The 22,472-nt window shown below is 35.7% G+C and overlaps 1 protein-coding gene across 2 annotated transcripts in view; it reads left to right on the top strand.

Moving 5' to 3' along the window:
- LOC145984405 (uncharacterized) overlaps nt 1–22,472 on the top strand; it is a 137,239-nt gene that overhangs the window by 44,878 nt on the left and 69,889 nt on the right. Inside the window, exon 2 of one of the 2 annotated variants that reach the window (XM_083118068.1) lies at nt 16,972–17,132. The exons of the other annotated variant lie outside the window; for it this stretch is intronic. Coding sequence (XP_082974194.1) covers nt 16,972–17,132 — 161 coding nt within the window. The remainder of the gene's footprint in view (nt 1–16,971; nt 17,133–22,472) is intronic. 2 annotated transcript variants of the gene reach the window in all.

The raw sequence follows: 22,472 nt of genomic DNA, 5'->3' as shown, positions 1-22,472 counted from the left end.
TCTAAAATCTTAATGAGTAATCAAATAACACATACTATCAGATTACTTGAACTTGATTCAACAGTTCTTGTTCTTGCACCTGCCTGATAAGAATATGCATAATGTTGGGCACCATACAAAACACACTGAAGTATTACTAAATTTCTAAATTTGTTCCTCTTTGCCCTTTAACTCACACACGACACCCAGCAGATCTAGCGATAACCGCCTCTTCAGTATATCTTTTATTTAACTTGTTGCTTTGTTGGCAAATAAATGACTCCCTCCAAAGCACAATGACGTGTTAAGTGTATTCCAACCTCCCGTGACCGTTCAAAGCGTTTTTGCTAAGTTGCTAGGGTGAAGCCACATGCTGTGGCTTGACGCCAAACTGTTCATTTTTATCCCACTCTGTCTACGAATCGGATGAGACTGTTTTTTTTTCTCGTTTTTTCCATTCTTTTTCTACTTTTCTCGATGCTGCTATTTTCATAGAGCAGACCTTTGGCAGCGAATACGCATAAACAGTGCAATTGTATTTACGTGATTTTTGTGCAGACTGCTTCTTCTGCTTCTTCTTTCTTCTACTCAAGTCAAAACTTTGCTTTTTATACTTGAAGTAAAAACACAAAAGCATGTAGCTGGTGCAGTATTCATTCAAAGAAGAAGATAAATCCTTAGTTTTTCTTGATGCCAGTTTTTGCACTATACAAATCGAGTATCCATTGTCAGTGCTCGACTTAGAAATTCCTACCTGGGAGGATGCTTGGTCGAGTTTGGTGATATGTGAGAGCAGCCATTTAGTTGGATTTATTAATTTAGCTGATATATTCTCCAAATCTTTGTGCAGTTGCTGTACTGTTGGGTTAGATTGTGAAGATTCGATATGTGATGGAGCATCTTTGCTCAATCTCACAGTGATATCACGCTAACTAACTAACACTCTGGTCTTCTAAAACCCGAAGGTTTACGGCTGAACCAACACAAGCCTTCCATCTGTCCCTATCCTTGGCAAGATCAATCCAATCTTTTTCAACCTTACCGATTTCCTTTAGGTCCATCTTAACGTTATTCCTCCATCTTCGTCTTGGCCTTCCTACAAGTCTCCTACCATCAGGTTTCCTAACAAGAATCCTGTAACCTCTTCTTTCCTCTCCCATTCGTGCCACATGGTCTTCTTCATTTAATTACTCTAATAATATCTGGACATGAATACAAATTATGAAGCTCTAAATTATGTAAATTTCTCCACTCACCTGTCTCCTCCTCCCTTTTAGGTCCAAATATTTTTCTAAGGATTTTATTTTCAAATACTCTAAATTTATATTCCTCTTTTAATGTAAGAGACACGTTTCACATCCATATAATATTTCAGGCAAAATTACTGTTTTATATATTTTAGCTTTTAGTTTCTTAGATATTATATATATTATTATATTATATATAAATCTCGTGATATCATGCTATAATTTCAATGTAGGGTAAACGAGGAGTAAACACACACCCTAAGAAATATGTTGAAATAATGCACACAATGTTAACTGAAAAAAATATATTCAAACAATTGATGCCTCTCTATTATGAAATGTGAAACATTTTCCTTCTTAAATGTCTTACACATCAGCTAGAACATATTTTAATACTACGTGACATGTCCGCACCTACGGGGAGAAAGGACACATACTTTGGAAAAAATGGACTAGGGATGTTACCGAGACCAAGACCAGTCTTTTTATAAATCGAGACACTTCGAGGCTTGTCGAGACAAGACCGAGAACAAGACAGAACTCTGTCAATTCGAGACGAAACTGAGACTCAATGTCCGAAACTTTGTATAACATTAAAAAAACATACCTAACCAAATTTAATTTATGAAGCGACGTCTTCGGGCCTAAATAAAGTCACATGCATTGTTTACAGAAATTGAAATGTCAGTCCATCAGTGGACATTTGAGCCTGTGCTATGTGGGTGAATATATATTCTGGATAAGATTCCGTTTTTCGAAGGCATATAGTGCCGTAGGCAATAGTCAAACAGAAAATTATTATATAAAAAAAATGTTTACCTTAATGACCCCAACACGCCGTGAAAGTTTGTGCGGTGCCACGATATATACGTTGTTTATACTACATACAAGATAGTCCATAACTGCCGAAATACCTATTTAAAGCAAATATGTATGGTGAAGCATAAAGGAGGAAAACCTTTTAGGATATGTTACAAACGTGGCTATCTTCTTGAAATCCACCACGATTCAGTCATGTGACATTTCAAAATTGGCTAGAATTTCATGACAAATATAACATTGCGATTAATTTGAACGTAACATTAACCATTATGCTATTCTCTGCAGTGATACTGTCCTCACCAAGGGCTCTATTATTTTTAATTTTCTGATGACTAGGCTAACTGAATACTTCATATGGCAATTTTCTTAATGTATTAATGTTTTTACCACTACATTACTTTGCTCATTTATTGTCAATCATATTATCATTAATTTTGGTATTTGAAGAGTACAGTTCCATATGCGCACCACAGCAAATATAGTTTTTAAAGTACTAATACTGGTAGAGCCTTCCCGATGGAGTAGTGCTATCTCTGTGGGCTTGTAATCAAGTCCAGGAATCATCTATGGTGGAGGCACGTTACACAGTGGTTCAGATCCGACTTTATACTGTATGTCCAGTCCCGATTAACCTATCTGGACATAAAATGGACTTCATCAAATTTAATAACTAATGGTATTAATAATCGCAATAAAAGTATTAATGCTAATAACCCGGCCTGCAATATTTTGACTTGATATGAAAATGGCCCAAACTGGAATTAAGTAGGATATGACTGGAGAAAGATACTGAGATAACTCACGAGGATCTCTTACGTGTTATGCAACTGCGATGCTGTACACAATATCTCATCATTACCAACTTTCAATTTTTAAGGATAAAAAAAAATCGCTCCCAAAACAGTTTACAAAAAAAAGGAAAAAAAGAAGAGAAAAGAGCAAAGTGTATACAACGAGTACATAACTTTTCCGCTAGCTGTGTGACAGTCTCATTTAATTCTACCCTTATTCGTCAAATCGACTTCAATTTCTGTCATCGTCGAGTATTTGGTAGGAAACATTTTGCCTTGCAAGTGAACCAAGTCAACACCGACACTGATTCAGTTTAATTGAAGTTTGTAGGGAGTACCGAGAAGTGAGTTGTTTGCAAAAGCAAATTACTAGTAAGAAGCTGATGACACGTATATGTGTAAGCAAGAGAGTAAGAGTTGCTGATTCGTACGTGCCCTCTCTAGAATTTTACAAGTAGTACGAATTTTTCCTTGGATATTATTTTTTTCTAAAGAAGGCAATAAACGTAGGATTTGTACTAACTTAACTAAGTTTAACTTACCTGCTTTTCATAAAAGTAGGTTGTGTTCTATTTATTTGATTTGATTTATTTATTGATATTTATTTACTGGTTATATTATGGATTAATGGACAAAGTTTACAATGAACAGCATGGTTGGGTTGGTGACAAGTTTGTGTTGGAGACACAAATTTGATTTTAATTTATTTTGACTCATATGTTCAGTTTAATTATATGAGTTATCGAAATTGCATGAACAGACTCCCTTAACTAACTCTCGTAGCAGTAACTTCAGCATTCGTTGTTCTTCCCCATTGTCTGCTCAGCCACAAACTAGAAACATGCCATACAGAGTAACATAATAATCAATCAATAGAGTCCCTCTTAATTACGTAAAATTACCCGCGTGCTTCCTCCACGTCCTTTATTTTTAGACAAGATCTTCGCTCGCAACTCTCCAACTCCTGGAATTGTCGGTTCATTATTTTGTCAGATACTTAAAAAGTTTCTCTACTGTCCATCGTTATCGAACGGCTACTTTAATAACATTATTCAGACCATTCATCATCTTTGGCTTTAGATCAATCCTAGCAAGAGTGTGTAAGTCTAACTGTGTAAGTAATATTTCAGAATCCAACTGAACATTTTACGCAAGTTCATTTCCGACTTAGTCTATTCCTTGTTTATTAATGCATTACAAATAAATCATTACAAATATTCATACCGGGTTGCAGTTTACTTCATGTATACACTAATTCTACCTCTATCTAGATAAAAACTACTTTTAACATAACGTTGTCGCCTTGTAATCAAGGAGTCCCGGGTTCGATACCCGGTGGAGGCACAAGTGGTTCGGATCAAACTTTAAACTTTAGGTCCAGTCCCGATTAGCCTTCCCGTGCATAAAGTGGATTTAAAACACCAAATCAACCAACCAATGTATACAAGTTGCGCAGTGACGACGAATCAGACTTTGACCCCCCGCCCCCAACTCTCTTGCACAACTAAATAAGAGGCTCAATGTAAACGGAGTTTCATAAATTGTTCACAATATCATACATATGTAAAATTACCAGTGTTCAGAACAAGGCAGATATCTACAAATATGTTTCTGGAGGAGTTCGAACCAAGTGTCACACGTTTGAGTCTTGCATTTTGTAGTTCGCTTTATGTGCAGATAGGCTAATTGGGGCTGGACCTACAGTTAAAAGTGGGATCCGAATCACTATGTACGTGCCCCCACCGAATATTGAATCCGGAATCACTTAATTACAAGGCGGCGACGTTACCACTACGCCATCAGGGAGGCCCGAAGTATCTCACAAGTAATAATAATAACAATATTTAAAAAAATATAGATTATGTCTGTGATTATTATTATCAAAATAAAACAATTGATAATAATAATAATAACACGAATAGTTAAAGATGGTATAAAAATAGTAATAGTCCGTGGTGGAGTGGTTAGCACAGCGCGCTATGACGCCAAGTGTCCTAGGTTGAAATCCCGGCCTGGGCATCGCTGTTCTTTGTGAGTGTCCTGTCATCAATTTCATCGTATCATCACTCATCCTCATCTTCGCGATTAGCCAAAAGTGGCAGAAAGGGACTCTAAATAACACAAATCAAATCAAATAAAAATTAAAAATAGAGATATAACAGCTCATATATATTTTCAAGTTGATGACGTTTAGTTAAGATAACTAAAATCTGTATATAAACAACTGTCCTACCAAGGAAATTTATGTAAAAATATAATAAAATGGAATACTATTGAATAACAGAGCATTAGTTTCATTGCACTCAGGTGGTTCTAGATAATGACCATTTTAGCTGTGGTTTCAGCTTCATTTTCTTATGTTGAAGTAGGGTAAGGTGGTACATTTTCGATCACAAAAAATTAAATTCAATATAACTTGCAAAAAATAGACAGCAAAATTACAGCTTTTGTGCCAATGAAATGCTTACCTTTTACTAAAGATGCTGGCATAACATGACATTTTTAGTTCTGCTACAGTAGATAGCAGAACGGAATTTCGGTCGGATAAAATTTGATCAGAATAGTACCTAGGTAGGTACAAATGTGATCACCGTGCGGTACAATTTGGATCAACATTGAGTGAAGAAACAGTATCCTTAATATATACTACAAGTGCAACTTCTTCTATGGTGTAGGCCTACAGGAGCAAAATAAAAACAAACTGCATGTTATGTTAGTTTAATAACTCTGTTTGACTAATCATCGTTACATAACTCAAAATATAGGAGAAGTATGTATAGCTATGCCTAAAGTATTTTTTCCGTTCTCTTAATATTAGGCTACCTTGTAAGTACTACTCGGATATTATATTAGGGAGATAAGTTTTTAATTTTTTGCTACATTACAATATTTTATGTAGCTATATTATTTTAAACATACTAAAAATATACAAAGCAGAAAGATTTTAAACAGAAGAAGATCTTTACGTAATATACTGCTGGACAAAAAAAAACGGACACTTGCATTTTTTGTGATAACGCATACATTCTGATTCGAAGGCTAACTAAATTATTGGAAATATATTCAACAGAAAACAAACTTTGAGGATGTTCTACATACATTAATAAGTTAAATTAGAACAAAAACGAAAGTTACAGAAAACTACCAAACTGAGAGCGTAATTCATAAGTAATTGCAATTCAGATGTCAAATATTAAAGTGTCCGGTTTTCTTTGTCCAGCAGTATATTTATAGATAGGTCTATTTTTAACATGAAAAAAATCACAAGGATTTATTGACGCGTGTTCCTTGATTTGTTGTTAGCATCATGAAAGGAAGTCCGTTTTGTCTACAGCCATTACAGGCATTTGCCGCAGGTGAATTGCTTCTTTCCTTTAGCGCCAACACACAACTCGTGATACCAACGATTGCAGCTCTGACTCCGTATCCAGCCTACTTTAGATTCTGAGGCAACACTGGAATAACTTATATTACAAAATGCACACACAAAACCGTTATTTTTTAGTGCTGACGAAGTCTCTCTGCTCTTTTGTCTCTCTGTCGGTGGAAACAGTCTATTTTTAGTAAACCTATTGGTTGCAGTATTGCACAAGTTTTTGTTGCTTGTTAAATGAGTAGAAGATGTTTTCATTCTCTTTCCAGCATTACTTCCATACTTTGTGAAGTAATGTGTTGCACGCGTTACGGTAATGGAACTCAAACTGTATACCTCACTGATCGAAATTGTACCATTTCCGCCGATCGAATATGTACGACTTTGTGCATGGAAACAAATATTTCTGTAGTTCCCTCATCTGTCACCACATGGTTACACATGTCACATGCTACAGCCACCACATGCTTGTCCACGTTTGACCTGAATTTCGCTGTCTTACGTTCAAGCATAAACATGGGGCACGCAAAATGACAGGCAGACGTTTATATACAAAGCACCAATTATATCTACATACAAAATTACGTCTGGTTCTCCGGGTTTTCCGTAGAATTTCTTGATGTTTCTGCACAACACACCTGACACCCCACGCAACAACCCTCACTCCTCAAATCAACATGAAGCAAAATATTCGACTTTTTAGAACGGGTGATCGAAATAGTACCTATATCGAAAATGTACCACCCTACCCTATACAATATTTTTGTGATTTTCACCATACCAAGATTTCCTCTTTCATATTTCACATGAAATGGTCGAAGGTATCAATTAAGTAGCAGTTAAGACATAACAAGATGAATACACTAATCGCATTTGTAATAAAACCCCATAGCACATTTTTCCAATAACGTGTTTTCTCCCCAACCAAATTCTCAGTCGGGCCTCTTTACTACTTTTTCTTTCAACGCATTTATTAAGGTGCGCTACGTGGGCAATTATCATTTTTTAACGTATAAGTACCGTTTTCATACCAGTGGTAGTCATTTCTACGTTTTGTAATATTTTCTGCATTCAGCAATCTTTCTTTTTAAAAGATAGCTAGAGCTACGCCGAACTTTCCTGAGTGGACAAAGAGTTTATGCAGAATTTTCCATCTGGATGGTGTAAATTCGTCCTTAGGGAAGGGGCTGTAAGGGTAAATTTAGAGCAAAATGACTATAAACTGTGCCTTTGCGAAAAAATCTAGGGGATGTTAAGGAAATTTTGACAGGTGTTAGGGCGATGTGACGGTGTGTGGATAAGTCACAGTTCTGGACCATAATATTATCTTTGTTAGATTTACTCTTGTTACATTTAGGCTTTTATTTTTAAATTTTAAATAAATATTCTACATTAACATATACTTATTGCATACATAGTATTAGTGATGTATAAATTAATAATTTATTTTTTCCATAATCATTTATAAAATAATTATGCTTAGGCTATTAGATGAAGAAAATCACATTATCAATAGTGAAGTAAGTATGTACCCTTTTCATACCTACACCTTACACAAAATTTCAAATGAAGTGGTGATTAGACAAATTGTCGATTTCATTGTATAAATAATACAAAATGTGTACTAAACCAATGGGACGGTTATGAATGCTTTAAACCTTTCCTTTTTATGTGGCCCTCATGTCAGATTACAACGAACACTGCATCAGCAGAGCTCAATGAATTTGCCTTGTAGTCGAGACAATCAGCTGCAAGACGCAAGGGCAAGATGATAAATCATCCAAGCACTGATAAAGCTTGATTCAGTTTTTATTAAACTTCACTTTATGCACAGAAAGTCTAATCGCGAACGGACCTATAAATTAAAGTGGGATCCAAACCACTTTGTGCTTCCCCCGGGTATCGAACCTGGGACCCCTTCATTAGAAAGCAATGACGTTATCGCTACGTCATCGGGAAAGCTAAACATGAATTGATATTGCAATTTGCAGTTTATAATGCAAATTAAAGAATATTAAACACAGTCTACTTCAGGAATGTATTTCAGTATTTTGTTCACATTCAATTCAATAGTAGCACAATTAAAATGATCAAGGATACCTTTTATTAGTAATCACTTCTTGTTAGGTTTTATTTAGAAAGCCAGTCATTGAGATCGATAAACAATATGCCCATAAAATAAATCGTCGTGTGAGGATCAGATGGACGTAAATCGAATATATCAGATTTACAGGAGAGAAGAAATAATGTATTCTTAATAAGTCTGACTCTTAAAGAGAGTCAGTGAATTGGAAGTACGTGACTACCTTACTGTTAAGGATTAGAAGTGGAGAAGGGCGATCTGACTCCAAAGAGCTCTTGAGAGGATTTGATTCATTTAGTTTATTTTACTTCGCGTTTTGTGCCTCTTGGCTAATTTGCAAAGATGGGGATGAGTGATGAAATTATGAAATTGATGAATGGACATTCACAAACAACCAAGTCCGAGCGGGATTCGAACCCGGGACCCTTGGCGTCGCAGCGCGATGGGCTAACCACTCGGCTACAAGGTCCGGCTGCTCTTTAGAGGAGATTTAAACAAAGCTGAAAACGCATTTTTGGAGTTACCTTTCTCTGCTTCTCATACGACGAAATAGTCGAACGAATATTTTCCCTTAGTTACCAAGGTTCTAAACTTAAATTACCTGTATCGCCTTGTAATCAAGGGGTCCCGGGTTTGATACCCGGTGGAGGCACATAGTGGTTCGGATCCCACTTTAAACTGTAGGTCCAGTCCCGATTAGCCTCACTGTGCATAAAGTGGACTTAAAACACCAAATCAAGCAATCAATCAAATTACCTGTAGAAGATAGCGAATCTTTACATCTATATTGGAATAATATCGTTGTTAAGATCATATATTATTATTTTAAAGACCCGTGGAAAGTTGAAAAATCGAGAGATATTCGTGCTCGAGTGACCACCATTAGATTCCATGCGTGACTCGAGTTTCATGTCTTAGTACTCTGAAACTTGATTGAAGATTAAGCATCATAAACCTAATGTGTCCATCTTGTCTGGCGGAAGCACCGTGCCGTCTACGTTCTAGGGAGAGATCTATTTGAGAGGGGCGAAAAACCTGTGGCTTTCCTTGTCATGCAACGTTAAAAGAAGACCCTTGCTTTTGTTTGTCCTTGATTCCTCCAATTCTCTTCTGCGCCATCAGCTAGTTGGCATGATCTCAATTCTCTTCTTGGCACGAACATCTGCCACCATGCAGTGCCTTTCTTTAACTTTCTTTCCCTTTGCGATGTGCTTGTAGGAAGATGCCCTGCGGGTCCGCAAGTGCAAGAAGGTGTATTTCCGTAACAACCAGTGCGTCCAGAGTGGAAATATTGCGATTCTCATTACGAGATACTCAGCATGTTTCTTTCATGTCACTGTAAAATTATTAACTACAAGACTCTACTGGCTTTTTCGCTGCTGTTGCTAGGCAACTTTTTTCTCCATTCATGTTGATATTACACAGAAATATACTGTAGTTTGTAGTCTTGAAAAACACACAAAGGACACGTTCGCACAAGGTTGGAATTTCAATAAGAAGCAGTTAGGTTGGATTGCTCAAAGTGGATACAATTTGAAGTCCTCCCTTTCTCATTTCAAGCACTCGACTTTTGCGTTGCGAAAAAGATAATATTTCAGTGGTCTGGTAACTTGACAATAGCTTGTTTTATCATAGGCTCTACAAAAGGGAGGCAAATAGGCATTGAATATCCTAGTTTGTATTTTCCTTATGTCACGTTGTTTTTTTTCCTACTTTTTGGTAGTCGCGATAAGATGACATTCATAAAGAACATTCACCCATGCCAAGACCGAGTTTGAAACCTGGAACTTACGATGGTGTGATGAGTCGACTAGCTCAAGTGCTCGGCCACCCAGATGGCATATAAATAGGCACAGGAAAAGGAAAACGCAGTTGAAGTCACGAAAATAAATGAAAATAGGTGTTTGGATCTACAGAAAATGTTGACTTGAAAGAAAATCCCATTTCGGAGAAGCGGAAATAGACTAACGTTTTTAGGAAAGGACATAAGTAGATATTTATTTACTTTCTGATCGAGGAGGAAAAATAATGAGAGAATCCTGCACCCACGAATACATTTTTATTTCAATTTCATATTAATATCTTATCCTTCGGTTTCCCTGCCACTTTTGGCTGATGGCGACGATGTGGATGAATGGTCATTATGAAATTGATGAATTTATAATCAGAAAGTAACACCCATGCCCTTGAACCTACAACGTTCAGTAGAGATATAGTGAGTCGACCACTCATAGCACTCGGTCACATTTCTTATCAAGACGATGGTGACATCGTCGCCTTGTAATTAAAGGGTCCGGGGTTCGACACCCGTTGGAGGAACATGCACAGTGGTTCGTATTCAACTTTAAAATTGCACTGGCCGATTAGCCTATCTGTACATAAAGTTGACTTAAAGCAACAATTCAAACAAACAAACATTTCGTATCAAGTAACCTGAAAGAGAGATAGAAAGTTAGTGACTCCAGCAGTTACTATGACCCGATTCGGCTCAGTTCTAATTAAATTACAATTCGTGCTTGTCTCCGTGATGTAGAGTTTAGCAAAAATCAACATGGAACCAAATTTTCTGCATTGAAATGCCATTGTAGACAGTTCTCGACCTGAGCAAAACGTGAAGGGGGTGGGGGCTTCAAAAATATTATACTAACATTTTAAATATTTTTCAGCGTTGTTGCCTTTCTAATAGGAGTAAATTCAGATTATGTCATTACAATTACAACAGGTACAAAGCATACTATTTAAGGAATAATTGTTTTTATTTAAAAAAAAAGAAACATAAGTCGCAACTGCATGATTTTAATTAATTTTTAAAGACCTAACATGTCAGTAGAACAATTAATAACAATGAATAATTAATAAGAAATAGCACATATATTCTCTGAGAACATTAAATATCTTTCGCCTGTTGGGAACAAATTTAGATACGTCCTGCTTGGGAAAGAAAATCCATAGGGATGTCACCTTCTATTCGAAAACTGAGTATGGGAACAGATGTTTCTTTGTGTTTTGCTTCTCTTCTATTTTCATCAGAAAATCAACATCTTTATTGCTTGTATTAACCTAGAGATTGTTGACAAATTAAGTGAAATAACTTTTCAGTTGACCATAACAAAATAGTTTTCTGATAGTATTTTTTTCTGTACAGAATACCACGGAAAATTTGTGCTAAGAATTAGCTGGTTATATCCTTAGTATAAAAACTGATGGACGGTAGAGACAAAATAAGGAAAATGGTTTTCTTACAGGAGAATCCTCTAGGATAGGAGTTCTACACATGTCTACATGGTTTCATGGATGATGGTAATTGATACGAGTACTTGTACTTTGCCATTTATTTCTCGCTCATACCAATTACAAGTCATATTCTTATTTTGACATCTTGTTACATGTACTTAAGCTATTTTCTAATGAGGTTAGAGTTTAAAGTGTTTGTATTTATACTTTAGGAACAAAAAGAGCATTGAGCGTGGAGAATCCAAGAAATTCTCGGTCAGCAACGTGAAGATCTGTTGTTGTCCTGAGCACAGCTTACGCAACGGTTCATTGCCCTTGTGTTTTGAACTTGTATTCAGAAGAATACCGTCTACATGACTACCATCCTAACCACTTAACGGGTTTAATTACGATGATTAGTAACACTTAACGGTAAGTGTTGGGATAGTTATGCACTTGCTTCGAAACAGGATTACTCTTACCAAGGTTGCGTGATTGGTTCTGTGTTATCACACCAAGAAAACCTAATGTGCCATGAAGAAAAGTAAGACACTACATCACGGATTTCGACTGTTGTCTTTGAGTTAATCCTAATAGCATTTTTATTTTCACATTTTTGTTTCGCATTACAGAGAAGTTATTTACAATGACCTACTGGGTGGATCTTCCAGGTACACACGCTCCCATAGGAGGTCTTCGAACTCACAACCGTCGGAATTGAATTCATGCAATAAGAAAAACTCCCTAGAATTCAGTTCGGCTGGAACAGCTAATTGGCGACCAACGTTAAATTTACACACCCAAAAACGTTTGGACAACATGCTTACAAGGGTATGAATGTGGGATTGACCTCATCAATGACTTAGTGATAACAAGACCTCGGATTTTTAGATTCTAAAAGTGTGCTTTTAGGTTCCTAAAATAGGCTCTAAATATCCGAAAATAGGTTCTAAAAATTCTAAAATAGGTTTTAAAAACCTTAAATTAGGTTCTAGAAACCTTAAATTAGGCTCGAAAAATCCTGAAGTAGGTAGCAAAAAGACATAATTTGGTAAAAAATTCCTGAAAAATACTAATTAGATACAATCGTTAAAAACAAAATTTCACAAGAACCGTAATAACCAAATATTAATTTTCTAAACAAATTTTCATTTCTTCATATCATTTTCAAAATTATCTACAAATTATTATAATACTGCACTTGTGCTGTTAGAAAAAGTTACTTGTTGATATGAAAAATGAATTACGTATGTATACTTTACTGCACAATATCAGGGTGGCTACTCACTTGGAATTCCTTGAATTCCGGGAATTACACGTGAATTATTAGCACCGGAAATTATGCGTGAATTATTGGCTCTGGAAATTATTCATGAATTTTGGCAAGACATGAAATAAGGTACAAGCGGAGGTTTTCTCCATTTCATTTTTTCTCCGTATACGTGAAAAATTGCAACTTTTATTAATCCATATACCATTAAATTTATACATGTTTATGAATGCCCTGAGGCAAGTTTCTCTCAGTTTAGCTTTTATTTCATTCATTATTTTGAGGATGAAAAAGAAAGCTACACAGAAAATAAAACAACATTTTTTCAATCCGTTTACTTTGTTAGTGTTTTTTACAGAACAATCTATCTGACAAACGGAAGATTATTACAAAATAATATATCTTGAAGTTGATTAGGTAAATCTTTTGTTACATTGGAATCATACAAATCCTTTGTATTGCCAATATAAAGGGTGAGAGTCGGTAATACGTAAGGTTGGAATAAAGAAAACATCTGCTTGTATCCTTGAATTTTTGGAAAGTTTACCTTGAAAACCAGGAATTATACTTGAATTTTATCATGGTCATAGTGACCACCATAAATCTTTTTTCGTTATCCACACTCAAATTCCACCTTTTGTCTGTGAGGATCATTTCATGTGCTGAAAATTATCTTTCAACTGAAACATAGTCAGTAGTGCTAATTTGAATGCTGAAATATTACTTCACAAGGCGTGAATGCCAAAAAGGACCAAACTGACGCGAAAGTGAGCAAGACCACACGGATCAGAAGTTTGCACTTGGGACTGTGCAGGCAGTAGAGACGATTGGGTGCCAAAACTGAGAATGGGGAGGAGGGGTGGGGGGGCAAGGACAGTTTACTTTATCTTAGTAGGCAAGGCTTATCATTAAGAGTCTATAGTGCAGGGGTAAAAAGTAGGGGGAACTGTCCCCTTTCGCCGCCACTGTCTGCAGGTAACAGTGACGTCAGACATTTTTGTTTTGTTTAAAGCTTTGATAAACATCATATACTTGGAGGGAGGGAAATAGACAGAAAACATGTTTCAAACACACCAGTCATTGAATTATTTCGCCACCAAACCTAGTAAATACCTCTGTGAGATATAAAAATTTTCTAAAACCTAAAAAAGGTTTAATTTAGCCACATAAACCCAAAATAGGTTCTAACAAGGAAAATAGGTTATTTTAGGCACTATAAAACTTAGTCAGTTGTTTTCTTTTTTATGAAACGCCGATATAACTTGTTATTTCTTATTTACCTGCAAAAGAAAAAATAGGTTAAAAACCTAAAATCCGAGGTCTAGTGATAACATTATCGCCTTGTAACAAGGAGTCCTGGGTTCGATACACGTTGGAAGCACATATTGATTTGGATCCCACTTTAAACTGTAGGTCCAGTTCCGATTAGCCTATTTGTGCACAAAGTGGACTTAAAACAAAATTCAAACTCAATGAATGTGGGTTTTCCCAGAAATTTTCTCCACACGGACGCAGTTCAAAACTAGAGAAACATTGCTTTAGTTTGGCCTACGTGATCAAAGAAAATTTTATGTGGAATACTCATATCACTGGACATGTATTCTGTCTGATTGTTCCTATATAATGCGATGAAAGATGATGAACAGACAAGGTTGGGTATGGTGATTTTCACACCAGTGTAATGATCTATTATATATAGACTGTATTCCACGCTCTCATAATAGCATTATATGGTGATGCAGAATAATCTTTCAACTCCGTTCCACTTCCCGTCTCAACATCTTCCGGTGTGTTTGGTAGGGTCTTTGTAACTTTGTGAAGATGATTATTATCAGCTCCGTGCGTGGTAATCCACTTAGGCATTCTGACTCTAAATGCACTATATGTTTTATTAGCTGACGAGTTGTTTCTTATCCCGATATCTCTACACGCTATGTCACGGATTCATTTGGCTCCTGCACATCAAATTATTATCTTCAACTCAATCTTATTACGGCATTTTTCGAAGATGTAAAAAACGTGGCTTGCCCTTCAGATGTAAGCCATACATCATCACCTGCATGCTGACATACATTGAATGTAATCACATAATTACAGAAAACCAGATTCGAATACAGGATACCAGATTTAAAAATCACTCATTTATCTCTGAGAGAGAGAATTTTCGAGCTGGATTTGTGGAAATAGTAAGAACGTTATGAAACAATGCCATGGACTTCATGACAACAATAAGACTTTCAGTTAAATTCAACGAATTTATACTAAAATGCCATTTTCGTACTGCCTTACTTTGTATTAAGAAAATTGCACATCACAAGACAGTCTACATAGAAGGTTGTAATCCTTCTGAAATAAGAACCTTAATAATGTAGAATATTCTATGTAAAAGGTCCTAATAGGCTTTCACACAATGTACTATTATGTATGTAGCAACTCTGTATTCTTCTGTATTTTTTAATAAATGATAATGTTTGTGTGGTATTTTTTGCGGATGCGAACCACATAATTTTGCACTCCCCTCTCCCACTGTAAAGCTAAACTGTAACTGAAACCCCATTATTGTCAATAATTGTAGGGTGTTCGGGAAAAGACACATAAGTCACAAACTTCGGTTTTCTTTTGCTCTCATAGTCTATAAGTCCCACTGGATCAATTAAAGAAAGAATTATCACTATAATTTTTATTGGGCATGTGTAAAATTCTAAACAGTGACGATACAACATGTATATGATGTATGTAATGTTTGCTATTAAAATAATAAACATAAGAAAACTGCTGTAAAATTGCATTTTTGACTTAAGTGCTCTTTCCAGAACAACCTAGAATTGTGTCCCTAAAATAAGAGTTCCTCTCCCTAAAATTATCACGGCCATGGCAAATATCTTCTATCTTGTATTCTCTGTACCTTCTTCTCTTCTTCGGGAAGATCTGACTAGTTGTATGTTCGATTCCTGGTGGACGAACAATGTACAGTGGTTCTGACTTCTCTTTAAACTGTAGTTCAGTCCTGACTAGCCTATCCGAGCATAAAATGAATTCAAAAGAAATTTTGCTATCGACAGTAAAGCATGTGTCTATTTTCATGCTTTATGCATAATTTCATATTATTTTTCTAATTATTATTTAGAAATTATAATGATTTGTACTTTATTACAGTACAATGTAGCATTTTTTTAACCTAAATATTTGCACCTTGCACGCATATTCGGTTCTATGGATCACACAAAAATAGTTCTAATGTGAAATAGATGTTTCCTTATAAGTCGAACACTACGTCAACATACGTATATCCCCGACTCCAGGTGTCATTATTATAAAGTAGTAAGACGTAGCAGGTTGGAGACTAGGTTTGGTGAAAAACTGAAAAACTGCTCAGTTAAATATAATCTGTCACTACTAAGTTCTGTCCTTGTTTTCTGACAGCGAGATTCTTTGAATCAGCATTGTCTCATTTTTTTGTCTCGGAGCCAGAAAATTTTAGTAATAATTTGGCAAAAGTTAAACGAAATCATCCTTATGTTACGAGTATCTTCCTTATGAAAAGTTCGTTAAGACTGAACACGTATCTCTTTATGCTTCTAGCAGATTGTAATGATGACAAGGATCGAGTTTAAGTTTATCCACTTTACTATATACTTGTCGATATCATCTCAGCCAGAAAGTGTCTCTTCTTGATATTATTCCTAGTACTTGTTTGTAGCGATTTCTCTTATTATTGTTTTCAATGTAAACTTTTCAATACTTCGCGTATTAGCTAATTGTCAGAAATTTTTAATTTTAAAATGAATATTTACAAGGCCTACCGTCAGCGCATATTGTAAAATAATTTAAATATCATTTATCATACTGAATCGATATTCAAATATTCTTCATATTTATTTCTAAACTTACCATACTGTAAGCATAACATACTTTTCTTGTTGAAGTACAGAAGATGTGTAAATATATTTTTGTCAACCTGAACATTTGCTATAATTTTTTAAGGTGTTTGCGATCAGGTTCAGAATATTTTTTTTATTGCTTTTGCAATTTTGTTACATAAACAGACTGGGTATTTATTAACGAATGAATTAATATACATATATAGAGCGTATTTTTAAAATTTTGATGTGAAATAGAAATTTAATCTTAAGTATGCAGTGAATTACTTACCCCAGACATTATTGGAATGAATAACATTTCCCTTCCCTCAGCCCCACACATTGTTGAAGAAATAAGTGACGAGCTGAAGCACATCACATTTCTCCGACGACGGCATCTCCAAGTTCTCCTGATTCCTTTCCTCACCAGATGGACCTCCCATGGCGTGGGAGATCTCCTGGTCGCCTTGAAGGTACTGCCTCAACGATGCAAGGTAAACATACATCCTCCTATCACAATCTCTTGACTCACATTCCTGCCACAAAGCCACAAGATCGAAACCTAACTCCTACATTTGACCTCTAACATTTCACGCACTGTAGAAGTCGGCTACTATGTGTTGCTAATCCGTGTTGTCAGCTTGTTTCTTGTTATTCAGTTACAACAGAGTAATCGTTTCGTAGAATATTTTTTTCCTGTCAAATTCCTGCATTACATTAGGAAAATTTTAAGAAATCAACAACAGAAGAAATCTTAATTGTGCTAGAGTTTAAATTCTAAATGACAAATAAGCATTTGGCACTTCTAAATACCATGACTAACTCAACAATGACATATTTCTTATTTGTTCTACTTTTACTACAATGGCAATCGATTTTACTCTTAGTGTTTGTTAGTAGGTATCTTTAGTACTAACTGAACATTTATTACTGAAATGTCTATGAAATCGATGACTTGAAGGGAAATTGAGGACTAAAAGTGGTAAACGTTGTAAGTGCCGAAACGAAAGTGTTGGGAAATCGCATCGTTCCGTACATCAGCCCGTAAGAACGTTCACACTAGTGACATCTTTACACGCCCTTTGAACTACTTAGAGGGCTACCAGCCACATTTCACGTTTACCACATTATAAAGCATGGCACATTTCACAGTCTAACGTTGAAAACTGTGTTTGAATTATTTTGGCACTGACATCGTTTACCAATTTTAGTCTTCAAATATTGATAAAATATACCCAAATGATAACTGGATAAAGGCAGGTTACTTCGGATTGGATATATAGAGATATACCCTTTCCCAAGATTCAGAACGATACAAGGAAACCAGAAAACCAGAAAACCAGACAATATTCGATTGAATAAATTATAATGAGTCAATTCTTTAATTAAATGTGGGTGCATTCTATTACATTTTGCTAGTTTCAGTAGAATGTACTCACATGCACTTCTTTCGACACTTGGGCTAATATTGCGATCTATATAGAGCCTATATAAAGACTTCAAAGTAGCACTACTCATTTATATTGTTTGAATTGTTGTTATGTATATTTATTTTGTTAATTGCTAATCACAGGGTATACATAAATCGTCCATCAGTTGCATCTTCTTCAGTCAGGTTAGAATATTAAATTAACAAGTATTGTTATTGCCTGTGAAAAAGGTAAATCATTAGTTTACTCCTAAGAAGTAATGTAATAATCAAAAGGATATAGTTGTGTGGATTAGAACATTTTTTGAGGAGAGGGTTGGCTCCTGAATTCCTTCATTATGTATATCATATTATCAGCTCGTAACAAATGTTATTTGAAATTATACGTGTAATACAATTCTTGTTCATGTCCCATTTTGTAGACATAATTGCATTACGAGTCTTCAATTGAGGACTAAAAGTGGTAAACGTTGTAAGTGCCAAAAGCAAAAGTGTTGGGAAATCGCATCGTTCCGCACACCAGCCCGTAATAACGTTCACACTAGTGACCTCTTTACACGCTTTTTGAACTACTTAGAGGGCTACCAGCCACATTTCACGTTTACCACATTATAAAGCATGGCACATTGCACAGTTTAACGTGGAAAACGGTGTTTGAATTATTTTGGCACTTACAGCGTTTACCAATTTTAGTCTTCAATTTACTAGCAGTTTAATTATACTAGGAATAGAATATTCGTGTCGGATACGCAATTAGAAATTGTCCTTATTATAATATAATACTGTACTTGGTATGACGTGCACGAGAGATATATTAAAATTAAGGATTGCTACGTCTGGCTTTGATTGTCTTTTCTAGAGCTATCAATATTTCCTCCCAAAGTTCTAACAACCGACTCTTATTTCTATTTATAGAAGTTAAACAAATACATATCCGCAAGAACATACTAAAATGTAAATACTAACCTTAGTGTATGTAGCATGCATATAAGGGAAGACGGGGCAAGACAGAGTGCATAATGTTTGACCACACGATTTAGGCACGTACGTACTACATGAAAACAAATGCGTTTTTTCTCCCCACAAATCGGTTTCTGGGTTCCTTATCTACATACAAGACCTGTGAAAAATGGAGAAAACTTTCTTAATGTTTGAAATTTGATTATATCGAAGATCTTCTTTCCCCCCTCAACCGTTATAGCATCTTAGAAAGGTATGTTGGAAATATACGTATTATCGACGAGAGTTGGATATAGTAATCCCCTTTTTACTCACAACAGTCGGTTGTAAAAAAGTGCATCCGTTCCTCTAAATCATAAGACAATGCCTGCCTAGAACTGAGACCAATGGATGTCGAGACGAAGAGTACTGATAATGTTACAAAAATATCCAATGCATTTAATTGCTAGGTATCCGGTCTTGTCCCGTATTTCCCTACATTAGAGGGGGATATTAAAGAATTCGACAATCCATTTGTTGTTCTATTAATGCCTTATCAAAGCACGCTCTTATTTTAACTTGCCAGGGTCGAATAATTGTTATTTATGTGTGAATATTAAAAACAGGTTTAAGTTTGGAGAAGAACACTTCTATTTTAATATATTCTGCATGGGATGCACATGTTTTGACTTGTGAAGTGCCGATGGAAGGTTCAGATCTTAAGGATGAATGATGACAGGTCACATGTTTTGTTTATAGCAATTGCAAACACCCATCAATGCCCTCTCTTAACCTATACAACCTGTTTGCATACATGCTGGATACATTTACATATTTCGAGGGTTGGTAGCTTCGAAACAAGGGGTCAAAAAGAAAAACATTATGATTGATTTTACCTTAATGATCTCTAAACGCTGCAAAATTTTGTCTAATGACACACTGTATATGTTGTTCATAATAACTATATATTTCGAGGCTCGAGACGATATCAAGACGAGGATTAGACAAGAACGACACAGGTGTTTATAAATCGAGACGAGATCGATACAGGCATTTACAGATCGATACGAGGTCGAGAGCGAGACAGGCATTTACAATTCGAGACGACCAAGATTTAGCAAGTCTCGACTCGTCTCGACACCACCCCTTGTAAAAAATCCACCTTCTGTAGCCTTGTTCTTCTTCTTCCCTTTATGGTTTTAACAAAGCTCTATGTATAAAAGTTATAAATGTTATATGTGTACTTTTAATAATCTGTACAACTGCGCATTCTTGGAATGGGTGTGAGAGAGTTGAAAAACAGATAAATAATACAGAATAACAAACAAATAATCAGTCATGTATAGAACCGTGAGAGCAAAATTCAGTAGGGTTACTTTGTAGTTTTAAAGTTTGTTATCAGTTACATAAGAAAGTACTACTAACCTTATTCTAAATGATATGATATTCTGCAATTAACACCAGAACCCAGAAATTAAATAATTGGGATGCATCTGTTGACTGCATTAATATACAATATACGAGACTATATTCCGCTGATGCACATCTAAAATAAAGCAGTTAAATTAGAATATACACCACCCTCCTTATGACCATTAATATGGTCAGTTTGTAGTTCAAACAAATGGAGAAGTTTGAAAAAATGAATTAGGTTAGCGAGTTGCTCTTAAATAAATCCAGGGTTCAAATAACGATTTATGGTACTCATCATTCAACTAAGAGGTTACGAAGGAACTCGGTGAAACTGCCTCCTCTCTCAGTAAAGTCGGAAATTAAGCTTAGTTTCGTCTTTAAAGGCGATAAAGCCCGCTGGAAAAGTTTACCACGATCCTCAAAATATATGTACCTATCCTGGGAAATGACATTCAACACTCTCAACCCATTTCTGTTCCAATGACGTGTTCATAGTCCACTATTTGTTCCAGGTAAGCTTTTAGTCTTGACGTAAATAGAAATTTTGATAGTTTGTTGTTGAAGGTCGTTTTCACGACAGCTAAGGTCTGACTACGACAAAACACAGCCCCTTTATGTTCTGTGAATTCTCCATTCCTGTCGCTTTAAACTACTCCAGGACTCGGAGATCGGCTGGGCCGCACGTTGCCATGGTGATCTTGCCTAACGCAGCCACAGAACGCCACATATTGCAGTTTGCTTGCCACATGTGTATCTCCGAGCTTCAAAATTGTATAATTATCGCAGAGCCATATTGTGCGGCGGATGCAACTTATACTCATTGTCGATTATTTTACCGATTCTTCATTAAATCAATGAAAATTTCCATTCCGTCTTCTGGAAATTATTACTTACCATCTCTCTCTTTTCCGCAATTAAAACTTAATTGATAAATATAATATAAACTCATGGCATCATTTGGCTGGAATGTTGTCATGACATAATCTTCAGGAGAAAATGCCAGTGGCACTCTTGAACGGGTGATATTATTGTCTCATATATTTGATGTTACACCCAACGGCGAAAGAAACAGTAGGCGAATTGTCCACCACCATTTTCATTCGGTCTGAATTACACAATGTGATGGCAATGAATTGAAATAAAGACGTCAATAAGCAGAGAACAATGCCTGCTTCGAACCAACATAGTGTCATTCCTTAAAACAACACAGGATGTAGAATAAAAAAGTAATGAAAATAGCGGTGGGCAAATTGCTTACCATTATCTTTGCCGTTGACTGTACAAGATAGCACTTGATTTCACCTTTTAGCAGTTCATCGTAGAAATTGTGTCGTAAGCATCAATATTCATATATTTCACTTGCACAGTTTTATATATCTCAAATGTTGAGTGTGACAAATTTTCTCACGATGTTTCTTCACAGTTCAAAATAAATTAAATTTGAGGCATCATGCAATAATACAGCTTTACACTATATCTTTGTCCACCACATTTGCCTTACTTGAAACGGTAAACAAATAATAATCCCTTTCCTAGTTAATAAGCAGTATAATTGTTTAGTCTGAACCTACTCGGCCTCATATATTCAAGCTAGTGCTGGTAGCTGCGATGTTATGCCCACAACTCCAGTCTAAGGTCAATTTGAAGCCTGCCTCCATATTTTCTATTTGCTTTCTTCGCACATATTAATTTGAGACCTATAATAAAGGTTCCTTTGTAGAAAACATGCAGAAGACATAATAAGTAACTTTATGGTACTGTTACATACTGTTCTAAATATACAATAAAGATTACTTTAAATGTTAGGATTTGATTATAGATACTGATGATAATTCACATAGATAAAACTCGTAATATAGTAGTGGCATCTGTACATGAAATATGTGGTTGTAAATAAATCAATTGAATCTGCAGTTTAAAAGCTATAGCATCGAATATACCCCCTTGACAATAACAAAACAATATCAGTAACTTTTTGCGAGAATATAAATAAGTATATAGAGGAAAGGCACGGGCATCTCAAGAAGCAAAAATTGACTCGATCTTGCACATT

This window comes from Lepisma saccharinum, chromosome 2 (assembly GCF_977018435.1).
Source record: "Lepisma saccharinum chromosome 2, izLepSacc3.1, whole genome shotgun sequence".
Taxonomy (NCBI): domain Eukaryota; kingdom Metazoa; phylum Arthropoda; class Insecta; order Zygentoma; family Lepismatidae; genus Lepisma; species Lepisma saccharinum.
The sequence above is the reverse complement of the archived record's forward strand: the minus strand, read 5'-3'. Positions and strand labels throughout refer to the sequence as shown.